Here is a 17,452-nt window from a genome sequence, read left to right as displayed (position 1 = left end):
TATTAAACAGAAACCAAACCAAAACTAAGAAGCAGCACGTGAATACTAAACACATCCTTAATACTTTCTCCCACTTTTAATAGAGAAGCTCAGGAGGTGTGTGCATCTCCATTAAAAAACAGAAGTTTTTGCAGCTTGTTGACATCAGCAAAGATTTTGTCAATGCCAGTCAATCTGGGTATGGTTATACAGCCACTTAGAAATAGCGTGTCATTCTACAGTCAGAAAGATTATTCAAGTGGAAAAGCATTCAACACAGTTGCCAATCTTCCCACGAGTGGATGACCCCAAGGTCAAAGTGTGCATTACTCTGCAAAAGAGCTACATCTCCAACTCTTTAGTTAGGATGTTATATGAGAAAACTTTTGACAGCAGAAGTAGAAAGCAACTAAACAAGAAGAAGAAAGCCTCTTCTCTTAAAAAGAACATGGCAACACAACGTAAGTTTGTAAAGCTGCATTTGAACAAACTACAAGATTTCTGGAAGTCCTCTGGACAGATGAGACCAAAGTGGAGATGTTAGGCCGTCATTTTTGCTAAATAAGTAATGCATGTCATGTACAGTATTTACCTAATAAGAGGATTTGGTAAAAAGCAGTTTTTTATTATGTCTTATACACGAAATATTTGAAATGACAGAGGACAGAACTGCAGTTACTAAGTTAGATGGGCTCTGACATTAATATAAACATGTAAACTTTGACCTGATCATCGTGATAGAAGAAATACAAACCTGAGAGTGATACAAAAAGGTACAGAAGAAGCCAACACCACGCAGTAGTAGCAATTTTGTTTATTCACTAATTTGTAACATGATCAGGATTCACATCACAACACACATTATTCACATATCCCTTACAGCACAAGATACACTCAACACCTGCAGCAATTCGTTTTGTTGTGGATGGCCGTGGACAGAGAAAGCAGTGTTAAACAGCAGTGGAGCGCTTTTATAGTGTTAGACTTTAGCATATTACTGGATTGGATGTGTGTGAAGGCTGTTTTGTGTGTGTTTTAATTGCATGACAAAATGCTTTTCACGTTGACTCGGGTGATACAGTAAAATCGTAGTCAGGCTTCGACTAGGACCTACGCACAGGCTGGTTTTGTGTGCTGTGCACTGTTAACTATGATACCTGAGAGCTGATGGTGATGGTATGAATAATTCACTCAGTCAAGACTTAAGGTAGAAACAGCTGTAAGAGGTATGTGTAAACACTTATTCCATCCTTATTACTGCTAAAATAACAATGGCAAGGCCCAAAAACAAACCACACACACGGTACACTGGTGAGCACTGCATACCTCATTTGAGTGAAACCATTGCTGTGGTGACTGTGTGGGATACAGACCAATTACTCCCTGAATCAAGACACTTCCCTTCATTAAACTGTGGATGGGTTTTGGTAGAGCATAAGAGAGCAGTATGTCAGACACAAAGAAATCAGCAAATACTTATTAACGGATTCTAAAGCGGGAAAAGAAACCCCAGCTACACAAAGATTCCCAAATGAGTGCACAGTTTTGCTCCTCGTTTCATGACGTTTCACAAAATCTACATGCCACAAGTTGGCGACTGGTTCTCTGTTGTCCGTTAGCAGCACAAGCAGGTTTTGCCATTCAACTGAAAGCTACACAAATACCTCAACTGAACTTAAGCCAACTGAAAAGTTAATGTATAAAAAGCACAAAACAAAAATAAAGATAAAAGGTCTCTATCTTTGGATGCACCAGATACATTCTCCAATGTTAAAAATATCCCTCAAATATGACATCAAGCTGCAGTTTAGACCTGTGTGTGCTCAGAAGCTATGCTACTGAAATCACTGGCCAGAGATTTATAAAAGGTTTTGGTTGACAGACATTAAGTGCCTAGACTGAGGATGTCACACATAAGGCTTGGGGGCCAGAATCAGTCCGGCAAAGACTCCAATCTGGCCCACAGAATGGCTTTGATATTGAACTTTTAACTGTGTTTTCATGAGCTTTAGAGCTTTTTATACACATAAGGACCTCCCCGATTGCCATCCATACTACCCTAAAGTAATTAAGTAATAGATAAACAATTAAATCACAGAAAAGATTGTGTTTTTTCACTATTAAATGCAGAATTTTTTTTCTACAATGAGTCCACATTAGAATCAGCACAATCCTTCAGTTTTGTAGTTACCAGAACATTTTTTTCTGTAATTTTACACATTTATTTGTGCTCATGCGTTTCGTTCATGTACTACAGCAACATTTTTTGATCATGTAGAAAAATCTGCACTTTTCTGCATCTGAGGGATTTTTAAATGTGTAGTAAAATGTCTTTACACTGACAGAACAGGGAGTTTCAGGTCCGGCCCACTTAAGATAAAAACAAGTCACATGTGGCCCATGACGTAAAATGACTTTGACATTCCTGGTCTAGAAATTTCTAGATTGTTGATAAAAGGTCATGAAATCAAAACACAGCCACATACAAAAATATTATACGCAAATCATATGTTGTTAACTCAGTCAAACCAAAGAGGAATGTTAATTATCGTCAGAAGATGATAGTCCTTAACATTCTAAAATACAATAATACATTCTGCGCTTATCCCCGCAATCGCTTTTTATCGTCCAGACTTAGTAAGTGAAGCAAATTCGCACATGAGTGCAATCCTCAGATAGTATTTATAAGTGTGGTTAGTGTTTTTTCTGCGTTAAATATTGCCGCAGGTAGCAGTAAACTGTGTATCATGTGATTTAAATATTCTCCTCCTTGTATTTTGTGCGTTGAGAAAGTAAACTTCCAGAAATACATACGCAACAGGGCCAGTCGCAAAAGTTTGCACCACTTAAATGCAATCTTGTCGCTGCAGTGTCATTGTGAATGCTGACAGTGTTATTTTTTTGTTTTGAACGCCAAACCCAGTTTGTGCCGGTGCAACGTGCAAGTAAACATAGCTCAAAGTTCTCTAGTAGATCCGGTCTCAGCCTTCAGAGGATACAGAAAATAAACCTGTGTCTCTCTAGATGAGCTGTGGCTCATCCGCAACTTGAGAAGGCTTCCCTCCCCAACTGATTCTGAGTATTACTGAAGTGTGATCTGACACATGTGTGATGCACATCGTGCCTCGCAGCTGCAAACGTAGCCTCCTGAGGCTGAAGAGAATCCCAAAATGTGACGAATCTGATCTGAGGACAGCTGAGAAAAGAGTCACGTTCTTCCAGGCAATAATTCCACTCTCCCAGCTCTGCGAGGGCAGCTCTGTTTGCTACAATTCCTGCTCCTGATACACGCGGTTCTTTACCTCGGGACATTGTGCATTATTAAAGTGTAATAACTTTTTTGTTGTTGTTTTTTTTAACCCGCTGATGTGTTGCTGACACTGTGCACCACGCTGTGCCCAAAACAAAAGTATACCCACTCTGGCCACACGGTTGTTAAATTGCATTGAGACACGGTGCCACAGCAGGGAGGCACACTCACACACAAAGAATGCAAAGGGGCGAATTCCTCTGACACACAACTCTGAACTGCAGCCTTAAAGTCAAAGTGAATAACCTGAAGTCAAATATGTACAATTTACAATCACATTAATTTCTGATCAGATTTCCTGAAAGGCTTTATGGGCGACAACAACGTCAGTTTAAAAAAAAGAAAGAGAAAAATAAAAGGCTGTATGACTGAAACCAGCAAAACACAACAAAACATAAAAACTAAGTTTTAAATATAAGTGATCAGGTCACAATCATGAATCCCGTTTATAGGGCAAGTACCAAATAACAGGCTGAATCTGTTTTGCAGGTGAGCGCAACAAGAATGTAACATTTTAGTAAAGAAAGGGGTGTGGAGAAAGAGGTAGGATGGATAGAGGACAGGAGAAAAATCCCAAGTGTAGAACAGAGGAGCAGGGAAAGAAACAACAGCTGGTGAAAAGGCCTCACTCTGGAGCCCCGTTTGTCGTTCCTGTCATCCTCTCTTCATCCCCCTGTTTCTGATGCTGCAGTCTGGCGTAAGTCACTGCATCTCCCCTGGAAGAGGATGGAAAGGAAAGACAAGGGTGCAGGAGAGTGATGGTAATAATAAAATGTTAAGTTCAGGGAAGTGTGGGGAGGAAAAAAAAGAAAGAAAGAATGACAGGAATAGATGACACTGTTAACTGCAAGGTTAATGGACAGCTCACCTTGAAAAGTGAAAAGTTACTTTACGTGAATAAACAACAACAAAAGAAACCACATAAATCACATTAGAACTGTTAGAGCATTTAAACTTGAGATTAAAAACATGATAACTTGTTATAATGAAACGTTTAATGTGAGAGCCTGTTTCAATGGGATATAATGCGGGTGAGATATCAAAAAACACGTTATTGCACAGTCTGTACTGTGTAGATATTTCAGATGCATTATATTTTTTCTTACTTTTTGCCTAAAGAAGCGAGGCCGTACAGCACTCCTGTAGCAAAGGCGATGGCGTTCCCAAACAAGGTTGTAAAGGAGAAACTCAAGAATACAGGAAACAGAGCCATCCTGAGAACAGGCAAAGTCATTGAATCTGATTAAGTACATTTCCAAGATTATATGCGATGTGCACAACTATCAGAAAACCCAAGTTCCAAATGTTTTTTATTTTTCCCCCCATATAGTTCATTTCTGTCTCCAGTGGCATAAATCATCCTCACCCACAATAGAAGAAGGCCTTCTGCCAGGGTTTGAGTTTGTCTGCACGAGCTGCGACCGCATTAGCAAACTCGATGAACTGACAACAAAACGGGACTTCACAGAGGAACAACACAAAGGCGTTCAACCTTGAGAAGGAAGGAGAGCATACGTAAGCACGGCAAGGAAATCATTCTTTGCCCTTTCCTTTTACTAAAAGCAGCAGCTAGTTGGAAAAGACGTATTGTGCTGTCATGGAAACAACAAAGTTCTCACAGTGAGCCAGCTAGCCAAATTGGAGATGCAGTTACCACTTAACCTGCTTATAACTTAAAAATCCTACCTAAAATAAAGAATTGTTAAGGCACTTTGGCGCAAGATGCTCCAATTTACTCTTCATATCTCCTTTGTTGGAGTAGGTGTGGTTAGGTGCTATATGAGACTTCTGCTCAATATCAATGTATAGTTCGCTGAAAGGCTCTTCATTTGGTGTTTTTAATCATTACTTTACACAAACTGGACCAGAAAAGGCAACTTTCTGATTGTCCTTGAATGCGCTACATCACCAACACACAGTGTTGCCTAAAAAGAGGTCATTTGGTATTATGTTTACTGCATTTCCACCTCTAAACTGTCCTTTAAACCATCTAGCTGTGTGGCATGTGAATATTACAAAAGTGCGACACTAATGGGACTTACACCATCCACACTCCAGCAGCAATGTTTAGAGGGTTCACAGTGACACAGTTCCACACTCCTGAGATGGCACAGGCTGCATGATTTGGACAGGACAAAACACAAAGCAAAGGGCTGTTATTATGACACCACAGAAGCAGACCATTGCATGATAGAGAAAATAATCCGTCCCATACATCCGGCTGAAGCTGTTAATACAGTTCAGCCACTTCAGTGTCGAAAGTTGTGAGGGAAAGTTGTCATGTGTAAGCTGCTTAGTGACGTGGAAAATATGAAACATACGAATGCAAAAGGACGACAAACACAGAATGAAAGAGGCCTCGTGAGCGCTACAACTGTGCTCTGTGTTTGTTCTGAAACAAATAAACGAAAATCAAATAAACTGGTCAAATACAGCACGCCTATCTCGATGAAAGGGCGATTATGAAACAAGGCCTCGTCCAAAGATTAACTACACAGAATAAATTTGACAGAAATCAGGTCAAAAAAAAAAATCAAAGCAGGCTGCCTTTTTCATGTACAAGAGAATTTGTTTCAGAGTGTTTTAATAATAACTGCATCATAACTGAGGCCGCGTTCCTCTTTTTGGCTAGCATTTGTTTGAAACCTTTTAATCCTTTCACTCGCAGCATTTCTCCACAGTGATTATGATAGACAACATCTACTCAGTGTGAGGAAGATGTTCCACTGCTAAGAAGCAGAAGGTCCACTATTGTATGTAAAAAAATAAATATGTGTACAGCAGAAAATGAGACAGACCAAAAGCTCAGTAGAAAATGGTGAGTTCAAAAGCTGTGTAAAAAAGCCATGTCTACTTCCTACATGTAAGGATTTCTGGCAGGCTCTAATGTATCCAACTTGGCATCTCACATATCACGGATGTGTGTGAAATAAAGCAATTAACACAGAAAATGAACTAATGGTGTAAATTACTGCCAGTTTGATTCACACTAATGTAATGCAGTCAACTGTAAACACAAGAAGTGCTATCTATATACACGATATCCATGTAGAATAGAACAGGTAAAGTTTTGGGGTTGGCTCTTATTACATCTTCAGTCTGCTGTGTGTGTGCTTATATCCACTACACTGAAATTACAATACTTCATATGTGAAGTCCACAGCTATTTTTTTTTTAAAAAGAAGATATATCTGAAAAAAATCTCACTGCTTCTAAATCTTATGCTAAATACTGTATTAAGTATTAAGTAGTATTGAGGACAGGACTCTCAGCTCTGCAAAATCTGCAAAACAACAACAACAACAACAAAAAGGAAATGCAAAAGGTTATTTGCCAGTAGTTAGTGTTATAAATAAAAATGCTAAAGCTGTAAAAATTTTGATTTAAATAATTAAAAAAAAGAAGAAAAATCCTGAAAGTTAATGTATATTTTATTAGAATTTACAGATTTTGCTGTAAGGTATCAAACAATCAAAAATAAATAAATAAATAAAAATAATAAAATGAAAAAAAAGACAGTTCTTATTTTTTAAATGTAAAAAAACAAAAAACAAAACAAAACAAAAAAAACCCACCTTGCACTAAATCGTGAAAACCCTTGAGTGCAGAACCCCAATCTATGTCTACACAGAGTTGTATTTTTAGGGTGGAGTTGAGAGAGTATTCAAGTCTTGCAGTTTTCACCACTGTGGTAACTAAACCAAATAACACCACAGAGCAGCTTCATGCTGAAACTCATCCACTGCACCTTCAGACAATCCAGCTTCCTTAATAATACAGAAGCCACTGAATATGCAGCTGTTAATGTGATACGGCCACGGTGACTCTGGTGTCACTGTGAAGGAGAGATGGATACAGGGAGAGGAAGGGTGGATCAGGGATACTGCAAAAACTGCAGAGCCAGCAGTTATATTTAAATAAATAAATAAAAAGCCTCACATGAAACTCCTGAGGGGAATACCTGAGTATGTGCGTGCGCACCGCGGTTCGTTTTGGCAGAACAAGCTGCTATGGCATGAAAAAACAAACAAACAGACGGTGCCCAGGAGTGGCTGCTGCTGCAGCGAGGGGGACAAAGCAGTGACAAAGCTTTTGTTTAGTGGCTGTGCAGTTAAATTGCGGCATATTCACAATCTAAAACAGATGTTACGTTATAAAAAAATGCCATGTCACTCTGCAGCTGCCCCTCATCTGCATACTGAGGAGGTCACATAACAGTATCAATTACGGCGTAAAGATTAATCACATAGCTGTCACACAAAATAAGTAAATGTCGTGACCTGGCACACAGCAGCAGCAGTGGTCATAGTGCACAGTCTGTGGTATTAACTAAAGCTAAGCGTGTGGTCATGGCAGGATTTGGGTTTCTGTGGACGTAACGTTATTTACTCGAAGAGTGACATAAGACTTTGACAACTACTTACATATTCCTCCCAAAACCCCAGCTATTTTGCAGAGCCATCTGTACCACCATGTCATTCCATCATCATCCGGAGCGGATTTTGTAGGCGCTGCCGTCTCTTCGGTGCTCATTGTGTTTTTCTAGCTACGCTTGCTAAAGCTAACCAAAGCCAGTATTTACAAATGTCAGACCACCAAACACCCAAATATGAATCTATAAATTAATGTAACAGTACCCAGCAAACTAATTTCTAACCATCTTACTCCGACCTCGCAGTCCCTTCGAATAGTTTTATATCTTTTTCAGTTTATAAGTCTTTTTTAAAATAAATTATTTTCTTTCCTTTGTCTGCTCCAGTTGGGGTCAGCTGCCCGATGTTACGAGGAGCTTCTACACACGGCTTAAGACAGTCCCAGCGAACCGGCAAGCTAACGCTAAAAAGCACCGCCACCAGCGGCCGCTAGGCGAGGATGTCGCCGCACCGCCTCATATAACTTCAACTTCAAAATCAGTCACATAAACAAAAAAAACAAACACGCTCTCTTTCTGCTGTTTCCAAACTGTCCAACCGGTGTTCAGGTTAATTTAGCAGCTCAGTCTTTCGCCTCTTTACGTGTTAAATAGACGTAAGCATTGCATTGTGGGAAGGTTCCGATGTACGTCACGGTTTGTTTACATCCGGGCAAATTCCTACGGGCGGGTTTGGTTGGCATTTGTACTTAATTTATGCTGTTACAGTAGAAATACTAGCATTTCATATCCATCTGTTGGCATTGTAATAATTTTCTACTAAAGTAATGTTATTTTTAAGTTGTCGCATTAGGTGCTGGGAGTGTACACTCAAGACTAGCCACAGTATTGTGGCTGGTTAGTACCATTTAAGACCTCTCCCAACTAAATTACATGTTTAAATTACAGAAATCTCAATTTCTTTTTCAGTATCTACTAAATAGAATTTTTCTTTAAAAAACAAATGTTTCTGTAACACATTTCTTTTATTCTTCATAGTACAGGCCATGTAGAAACACTGAGTTGTACAGTTACAATTGAATTTCTTTTTCTCATAAGATATCTCAGGGATTTTTAAATGTGTAATTAAATGTCTTTAGACTCACGGATCTGGCCCACTTTCCCCCCATTCATATAGAAATCCAAGACACACTAAACCTTTAAACCACACTAAAGATGTGGGAAATATCTAGTGTCGACTACAGGGAAAACTCACAATATACCCAGTGTTTGCTCTTTACAATCGCCAGTGTCCTCTTTAGAAAGTATGAGAAAGCAAAATCATTTGATTCCAGAAACACCCCCCAAAACTTTAGATTTTTAATAAATCTGTCTTTGAGCACTCATTCATACACATAACACACTTCTCCCCCAACAAACAGAAAACCCACTTATGACCTCCAAACAAGCCTTACAAATAAACCTGTCCCCGTTTCTGATTGCTTGGTAGCTAACGATAGTTAATGCATATGACACAAGACTGTCAAATGACTCAGCATTAAAGATGGCAAGCTACCTTTTCACAAAAGTGTTGCTTTGTGCCTTCACATAATAATTCATTAGTCTAAGAGTATGCACAGGTACTGTGAATTTATTTTAAACACATTTAACATAAAATATTAAAGTGTTCTTTATTGAAGATGGCATCGACTCTGTCAATGATGCTGATGCAGTAGAAAAATAAACTTTCCTCTTGGCAATTTTGCTTCTTTAGGTGCAATGCTATGGGCTGTTGTATCTGCACTGGCGAGGACAAGCGTGTTTTAATAGGCTGCTGTTCAGGGCCCTTAAATATCATATGAGTGCGTTTATAACATCAAAGTCAAATCTGGGAAATATCAGAGTGTTTAAATGGACAACTCTAGCCTCACTCTGACAGTAAAGTGGACTGTAGAGGCTTTAGAGTTCTCCGGCTAGTTCTCCTCTCCAGTGTTATTGGCGCTGGTTTCCTCTTCCCTGTGGGCGTGCGGCACAGCATGTCATCGAGCGTCTGCTGAGTCACCTGACCGTCTCTTTCAAGCTGAGTCACTACCTGCTCCACTTTTATTATATGCGGCCTGCCTTGACTCCGCAAACGTAGCAAATCCACCTGAAACGGATGACACCAAGTCAACTCTTGGGCAGATGATTGTTCATTCAAGCTTGAGAGAACAATCTGAGTAACATTTCCTCAGAGTAGCATGGATTAATAATAACAGCACAAGGATACATCAAAATTCCTTTGGACTAGATTTTCCAATGTTTAAAACAGGACAAAAAATGTGTAGAACTTTAAATGCACCACTCATCTTGTACATAAGCATTTACACTAACAACAATTATGTAACCCTAACCAATTGCCTGGCAGCTGCAGTAATTTTAAGTAGCTGTAGTTTCACTTACCACCTCCTGAGAAAACTCTGGCTTTTTTACAAAAGATGGACTTTTTGGCAACATGGCTGCAGAAAGGATAGAAATAGCCTCTGCCAATGCTCCAGACATTGTTAGTATTAGGACCTAAAGTACAAACAAATTACACAGAATGACAGGAAGAAGTAATGCACATTACATTTTACATGCTGCACCTTTACCTTAAAGTTTTGGCATAATCTGCTGTCGGTGCTCATAATTTGTGAAAATAATGACTGAGCCTTTTCAAGGTCACCCTGGAAAACACACACACACACACACACAAAGAAAAGAGAACAAATGATGCTCTAAATATGTGCTATATCTCACTTCATGCAAAAGAGGTACATAATGTAAAACTCACTCTTCGAAGTGCTAGTGCTACAGCGAAACAGTAAGTATGCCTCGGGATGAACTGCCCTCTGGTCTGTTCCTCTTCAATGAGCGCGATGCAGATCCGGTAGGTCTCTGCCGTATTCTGACCAACATAAAAACAGGGCATCGGTCCAAATATAAGAATAAATAAGGTTGTAATGTTGAATGGACATAAAAGAGTAAAATATCTGAAACATTACCAGCTTATAGCAGGTACCAGCTGCTAACGTGAGAGTGTCTTTGTTGAATGGTATGCCTTGGCTCCTCATGGTTCTTAGAACCTCCAAAGCATCTGCAATAGTTAAAAGTTTGCATTATTATATAAATATCATAATCACTGTGGGAGAAAAACAAACAAACAAACAAACAAAACAAAACAAAAAAAAAAACACAGGAGAGTTAAGCTGTTACTTACTTTCAAAGGAGCCTTTCATGAACAACATGTCTATGGCTATATTAAAGGATGTGGTGTCGTGGAAAAATCCTTTCATGATCTGTTCAGACAGTAGAAAATAAAATGTTATTAGTCAAACACTAAAGTATATGCCCAGTCTAGTTATTGTTGTTTAACTTAAGTTTGGATGTTACCCAGTTTACCTTGTCTGTTATTGTAGCAAAAGCCATGCTCTCCAGACCCAACTCATAGCACAGTCTCATGAAGAGAGGACCAAATTTGAAGTCTCCATACAACAAGTTACGGTTTTCTGTGTGATACCTTATGAGAGCAAGCCAGCAATGGGTAAGTGAGATTTGGCTGGGTTGTTTTTTTAACAAATATCCCTGTATGAATGCTGCACTTACCTATAGATGGCATCTCTGGCTATTTGCATGTCATCTGCTGACTGGCACAGGTGAAGGAGAAGCTTCAAATCATCCCGCAATATCAGCTCATTCCTTTGCAGCTTCTGACTGAATAGGTTAATATAATTCCCTGTAGTGTGAGGTTTACACAAAAGTAAGTCTTATACGACATAAATTTGCAGAGCTGGGCCAGTGGCAAGAATAACTACTTTACCTTCCGATCCATTGACATGGTGAGCCACTGCCAGCTTTCTTTGCTGGAAGTCTTGTAGCTTGATAACATCTTCCGACAACAAATGCCTTTTTGCTGTAGGGTGGTTAAAATGCGTGGTTGAATCCATAATCAGTTACCCATACATGGCAATCATATATGGGCAAAAATAATAATAACTATACGAGAAGAAAGCTCTTACGAGTCCCTGTGATAAGGTAGCCTTGCATAGAATAGCTTGCACAATACTCACATAGCCAAAGAGAACAACTGTACCTTGCTTTAATTCACGTGTGCTTGCTTTACAGGGTGCTAGCTCAACCGCTATGCAAACCACGCAGTTTTCATACTACCTTTTAAGAGTGACAACATTTGTTGGCGACTTTTGTTTGTCTTACCTCCTATGCAGCCTTCAATCCAGCCTAACTGTAAAACACCGTAAAAAACTCCTTTAGAGGGCTCATATAATAACGACCGACAACATTTACCAAGTCTGCCCAGCGCCATATCTCCCACAGGCTGTACCATGGCAATGAAATCAAAGGGGATGTTATTGGTAATAATAAAGCAAGGTTTTAAATAAAAAATAATTTCCGCCCTGGAAATTAAGCCATATCAAAATAAAACACTTAAAAATGTCAATATTTTATTTAACCTGAATAATATAATTAGTTATTATTTTTAATTCCGTCATGTGCAATTTCCAGTTGGTATGATCCAAAATGGCACCGCTTAATGACCCGGCTCAGTTTTTTTAAGCAGGTCGAAGGAGACAGATTTTTTATTATACATCAGAAATGATGTGATCGTCATTTAAAACGAAGCTTTAACTATGTTATTTGAATCGTGGTTTCCAGAAAGGCCACGCGAAATTTTATTACTGAACAAAACGGCAGCAAACAGGAAAATGTGTTTTTCTGTTAACCAGCAGGTGGTGCTGTTGTGCTGCAGAACATTTCTGGTTTGGCGTCATTGCTTGGAGCAGCTACAGTGTTTGTACTGTACCCACACAGTGAGGTATAATATACACAGTTTAATAATGTAAAATGCAGGGACTCAGAAAGTCAACTATGAGTTTACACTCATATGGTATTAGTCTTTGTTACTATATTGCTGTTTACTGTAATATTTGTTACTGAACAAACAAATTTTTTTTATTTATTTATATTTAAGTCATTTCTGGGCCTGTTTGACATTTACAGTGCTAAGATAAATTCACCTCCTCTGTAAAATGTTTCTTCTGTTTCAAGCTATCATTCCAGATCCCCTTGTCGCTTTGGGCTCCTCTATGTCTATATTTTTAAAAGGTGAATCAAAAACTCACATAATGTTCTCTAATGAGCAAACACCTATATCATGCCAAATCATATTTTGCACTTACAATAAAACAAGATAAGATAAGATAGGATAAGATAAGATAATACAATTTGTGTAAGAGTTCCATAATTTACATTATAAAATCCAAAACCATTCCAAAATTGTATGCCAATTTCATGTCATGCAGAAAAAAAGAAAATATGGGTTACAAGTAGGGCTATGAATGAATTCATTAATTTTTTTTAAATATATTTTTTTATTGAGGGTCAAGAATGTAATACAAAGATATACATGTAACGAAGTTACAATGCTTCTTTTTATATGTGTACCCCACCCCAAGAACATATTGGACACCCACCAATCCAGAAAGAAAGAAAAATAAATAAATAAATTTAAATGAGGTACATCAAAATTCACCATATTTAAAGATGTGCACTTAAAAGGCAATAGTTTGCACAAAATTAATCGTCATCATAACAATAAGGGTATACGGTAGCTGCCAAGCGAGTATCAGATGGGTATGGTTTTAATTTTCTCTAAATGTTTTAGCAATGTATCCCAAACTGCAAAGAATCTCTCCTTCGACCCCTTGAGAGTATACTTTATTTTTTCCAGCTGTATAAATTGGGTCAGGTCACTGAACCACAGAACCAATTTGGGTGGCTTTTGTGACTTCCAATGCAATAATATCCTTCTGCGCGCAAGCAGTGTATTAAAAGCGATTATGTTTTTTGAATTCCTCTAATTACTTTAAAGGAACATTACTTTAACATAAAAGGCTGCAGTAAGTGCCAAACTCTGCTGCTAGTTAGTGTACCCATTGACCTGCACAGTATTATATAATCATGCCTTTGCATGCTTTTTTTTAAATCTTTCTCATGGTGGGGGTGTAAGAAAAATGTCAAAAATGTTAAAATTCAGACAGACTACTACAGTAAAAGAAAAATATACATGTTGTTTATTAGCAGTAAATCAATTCATAAATGGAACCCAGTATGCAGTAGTTTTTCACTCTTTTTTTTCTCATTTCCTACAGGTTTGAATGTTTAGGTGGTTTCTCCCTGAAGGCAGTGGGCAGCTATAGATGAAGCATTTTTTCAGTCTGAAGCTGTTTCGCAAAGCAGTGTAAGTTTTAAGGTTTGAAAACTTAATTCCTATAATTGAGGTATTTCTTAAATGAACTCCTAAGATGGATAGTCTTTCACAGAGAAAATAGGGCTGTGACTGGAAGGATCCCCCACAGTTGCCTTGGCAACATGAACTCAGCCCATCCGGCTGAGATTGCTGGCTCAGCCAATCAGACACGGGGCCTTGTATAATTTATGGTTTCCTACAAGGTGTATGTGTCTCTATGGGTTTCTCCTTCTCTCCCTTTCCATCTCTCTCTCTTTCTGTTTTTATAACAGCATATGGCTGTTTTCACATACTTTAAAACCTGTGTTGCTTATCTATAACCACAGGCTGAGTGATCAGTGTGATGGCAGCTTGTGCAAAGTTGCTGGAATGATGCAATAATCGACAGGGAGCAGGACACTGTTTGTAGGGGTTCTATTTTAGCACTCAGACTCCGATTTCCCTTGACAAATGGCCAGGTTCAGCTGACAGATCACAGCACTTACATCTTCTTTGATTTATCCCTGTGTGCACTTCCCTTTAGTTTTGGAAATTGCCTGGGGTGCCCCATCATCATTAATAAATGTCCCCACTGAGACAGTTATGGAGCAGAAAAAAAAAAGAAAAACAGCTGGCAATGATTACTGTGAGAGACTGGTTGTGTTAGACATATAAAGCCACAGCTTTTCTTCATCTGTAGAATGCCTTATGATTACACTGATTGCAGGCTGATCTTAAAGGCCCATGGCTGTGCTTAGGGTTTGAAGAAACAGTAGGGATTCTCCCTTATTTGTATAACTTATAAATAAGTAGTAGGCTGAAGGAAATATGCATACGTTATAAAAGAAAAAAGGCTGTCCGTTTACTAGAGTGCTGTATATTAGCTAAAAGCCCTGAAAGCTTGGCTTGCAAAGCTCAGTGTTCACTTGCTCTGAGACATCAAACATGTGAAGCTGTGGTCTCCCACTGCACAACAAAATGACTCTGAATGGTGAAGACATTTCCTATCATCTTGATCTGCTGTGTTCCTTCTTGGTGATCTGTTCTTTCTCAGCCGGTACCTCTGGGGCATCAGATCTGAAAGGCTCTTGTGTTTAGTTCATGCTGCAGAAAGTCTGAAATCATCAGTCTCCTTTCTGCCTTTTCTTTTTCATTCTTCATATTCTTGTGACACGTTTCTTGTTCTCTGTGTAGCTATCAATCTATCCATATATTTTTGTTTTTATCTTTAAATCTGCTGTGAGCTGCACGCTTTGGAGTGGCATTGGTTTGTTAGCATCTGTTTAAGCATCTTCCAACAAACAATAAAGCATATGTAATTCATGTTTTTGTGTAGCTTCGCTGGCAATGAGATGCCAATGTCAGAACAACTAGAAAGCACTGCAGACAATTTTACGCTAACGTTATACTTTTTTTTATCCATCAACAACTTTTACTGTGCACACTTAGTTAATTAGTTTTTAAATATATATTTCTTTTACAGTTTGACAGATTCTCAATAGTTATGCATGAATTGTTTCAACAAAGTGATCGATCAAAAGTAGCTAATGACTTGTATCTTCAAGCCTTTTAGTCATGGCTGTGCTTTGAGCTGAATAATACCAATGCTAATCCACAAATGCTCATTATTTTTATTTGGAACATTAGCATGATAATGTTAACTAAATGGTAACAAACATCTAACAGCTTTGGACAAAAATGACCTGTGACGGTAAGAAAAACTAATTCATTTTGAATATAATTAAATGTTATGTAGATTAATCTGGTTGTCAAATCAATCAGTAATACAAAAAAAAACATGAAAATATGAATGTAAGTATATAATCTATTGGCAGTATATAAACCAAAGCTTAAAACACATTTACAAGATTATATTAATACCCCTACAGATTGTATTAAAGCACTCTCACTCTTAGCTATTTTAGCCTCATCACATCCCCTTAGACTAACTAAATGAGGCTTCCAGTCCACTCTGTAAATCTCTGTGGGGACATAAATCTCTCCTCAATTCTGACTTTCAGGGACATTTGTTGGCAATGAGGCTAAAAGAAGTAATTTCCACTCGGCCACAATTTCACTTTACAGCCAACAATCCCTGCCACATGACTGAAAATGAACAGATAGTGTAGAGGAGTTTCTATGTAGCCAGTGACAGATTTCTAATGATAGATATAGTACCAACAGATACAAATACAGGTGCTCTTAGTTTGGGTGGCTAAACCAAGGCATGCTGGGCATTTAATTTAAAATAAATAGAGATCACTGTATAAAGTAGATTATATTAGTATGTAAATTTTGTTCACTTGCAAAAAACGTAAATGTAAAAAAAAAATAAAAATCCTCAATGTACCTACTTTTTCTGAAACTTTTACTTTAGTAACATTATGAGGCTGACTGTAGTTTTTGTTACCGTGGCAGGAATTTTCAGAGGTCCGTGGTCCTCAAGAAATCTTATAATTACCTTGGTGACAAGGTAATTATATGACTTGAAATTGAAACTAGCACTCTATACCCTGTAAAATAGACTCACTGGACACTGTATTAGATACACCTGTTCAGCCGATTGTTAATGCAAATATCTAATACACAATCACATGGCAGCAACTCAGTGCATGAAAATATGTATATGTAGAAAGACAACAGCAAACTAAAAACATAACCGATGCCATGCAGAAGAGCACTGCTGAACACACAGCACCTTGAAACTTCAAGCAGATGAGCTACAGAAGCAGAAGATTGCACCGGTTGCCACTTCTGTTAGCTAAGAACAGGAAACTAAGGCTACAGTTCACATCAGTTCACCAAAAGTGGACAACAGAAGACAAATGGTAAATTCAGAATTTAGCATAAAAAAATAAAAGCATGGATCCATCCTGGCTTAGGCTACTGGTGGTAGGCTGCTCATGGTATAATGGTTTGAGGGATATTTTCTTGGCCTTAGTGCCAGTTGAGTATTGTTTAATTATTTAAACACAATTGCCTACCTGACTATTGTTGCGTACCATGCCCGAACCTTTGTTACGATAATGTGTACCCATCTTCTGATGGCTGCTTCCAGCTCAATAACGCACGATAAGAAGATCAGATCATCTGAAACTGTTTGCTGGAATATGACAGTGAAACTTTACTGTACTCAATTTGTCTGTCTGCACAGTCTCCATATCTCAATCCGCTAGTGCACTTTTGGGATGTGTAATTTTTACATCACTTATGTGTAGCCAACAAGTTTGCAGCAGCTATGTGACGCTATCATGGCAATATGGACCAAAATCTCAGGAGGAATGTTTCCAGAACCTTGTTGAGTCTATTGAGGAGGATGTCCATTATGGACAACACTCTCATTGCCTGCATGAGACTGTGGAGGACATGAGCAGCTCATTTAGCACATACATACCATAATATACAATATATGTGTGTATATTATCACCCCCACTGCACTTTATGTACATATGAAAAAATCTCTGAGGGTATTTGACTGTATATAGCAGACATTTCTAAATAGCACAAACCACTCTTGTATAGTTTTTTTTGGTTTTTATATTTGTAC

General features: G+C 38.3%; 2 protein-coding genes across 3 annotated transcripts; both read right to left on the bottom strand.

Moving 5' to 3' along the window:
- Positions 1 to 778: 778 nt before the first annotated feature.
- cacfd1 (calcium channel flower domain containing 1) lies at positions 779 to 8,560 on the bottom strand. The gene is made up of 5 exons (XM_040000294.1): positions 7,714 to 8,560; positions 5,332 to 5,404; positions 4,656 to 4,781; positions 4,396 to 4,503; positions 779 to 4,005 (listed from the first exon to the last, which is right to left on the bottom strand). The coding sequence occupies exons 1-5, from the start codon at positions 7,820 to 7,822 to the stop codon at positions 3,915 to 3,917; spliced, it is 507 nt and encodes a 168-aa protein (XP_039856228.1). The 5' UTR covers positions 7,823 to 8,560; the 3' UTR covers positions 779 to 3,914.
- Positions 8,561 to 8,984: 424 nt separating this feature from the next.
- On the bottom strand, positions 8,985 to 12,015 carry ptcd2 (pentatricopeptide repeat domain 2). Of its 2 annotated transcripts, none has more exons than XM_040000292.1 (10): positions 11,874 to 12,015; positions 11,479 to 11,571; positions 11,265 to 11,394; positions 11,061 to 11,178; positions 10,879 to 10,957; positions 10,664 to 10,755; positions 10,453 to 10,566; positions 10,271 to 10,345; positions 10,083 to 10,196; positions 8,985 to 9,789 (listed from the first exon to the last, which is right to left on the bottom strand). In XM_040000292.1, the coding sequence occupies exons 1-10, from the start codon at positions 12,001 to 12,003 to the stop codon at positions 9,568 to 9,570; spliced, it is 1,167 nt and encodes a 388-aa protein (XP_039856226.1). In that variant the 5' UTR covers positions 12,004 to 12,015; the 3' UTR covers positions 8,985 to 9,567. The 2 variants fall into 2 exon arrangements, with proteins under 2 accessions (XP_039856226.1, XP_039856227.1); XM_040000293.1 differs by having other exon boundaries at positions 11,265 to 11,372; positions 11,874 to 12,014.
- Positions 12,016 to 17,452: the final 5,437 nt, after the last annotated feature.

The sequence above is a fragment of the Simochromis diagramma genome, unplaced genomic scaffold, assembly GCF_900408965.1.
Source record: "Simochromis diagramma unplaced genomic scaffold, fSimDia1.1 OVJJ01000596.1, whole genome shotgun sequence".
Classification (NCBI taxonomy): Eukaryota; Metazoa; Chordata; class Actinopteri; order Cichliformes; family Cichlidae; genus Simochromis; species Simochromis diagramma.
Note: the sequence above shows the minus strand (reverse complement) of the source record. Positions and strands in the feature narration are given on the sequence as shown.

What these genes read in the sequence shown, in the direction of transcription:
- cacfd1 (XM_040000294.1), bottom strand. Translation starts at nt 7,822, where the DNA reads ATGAGCACCGAAGAGACGGCAGCGCCTACAAAATCCGCTCCGGATGAT. An exon ending in TGGGGTTTTGGGAGGAATAT is followed by an intron (nt 5,405 to 7,713) that starts GTAAGTAGTTGT and finishes CAAATCATGCAG; the next exon opens with CCTGTGCCATCTCAGGAGTG. An exon ending in CTCGCTTCTTTAGGCAAAAA is followed by an intron (nt 4,006 to 4,395) that starts GTAAGAAAAAAT and finishes ATCCTCTTCCAG; the next exon opens with GGGAGATGCAGTGACTTACG.
- ptcd2 (XM_040000292.1), bottom strand. Translation starts at nt 12,003, where the DNA reads ATGGTACAGCCTGTGGGAGATATGGCGCTGGGCAGACTTGGTAAATGT. An exon ending in GATTATGCCAAAACTTTAAG is followed by an intron (nt 10,197 to 10,270) that starts GTAAAGGTGCAG and finishes TTTGTACTTTAG; the next exon opens with GTCCTAATACTAACAATGTC. An exon ending in CAGAGTTTTCTCAGGAGGTG is followed by an intron (nt 9,790 to 10,082) that starts GTAAGTGAAACT and finishes CATCCGTTTCAG; the next exon opens with GTGGATTTGCTACGTTTGCG.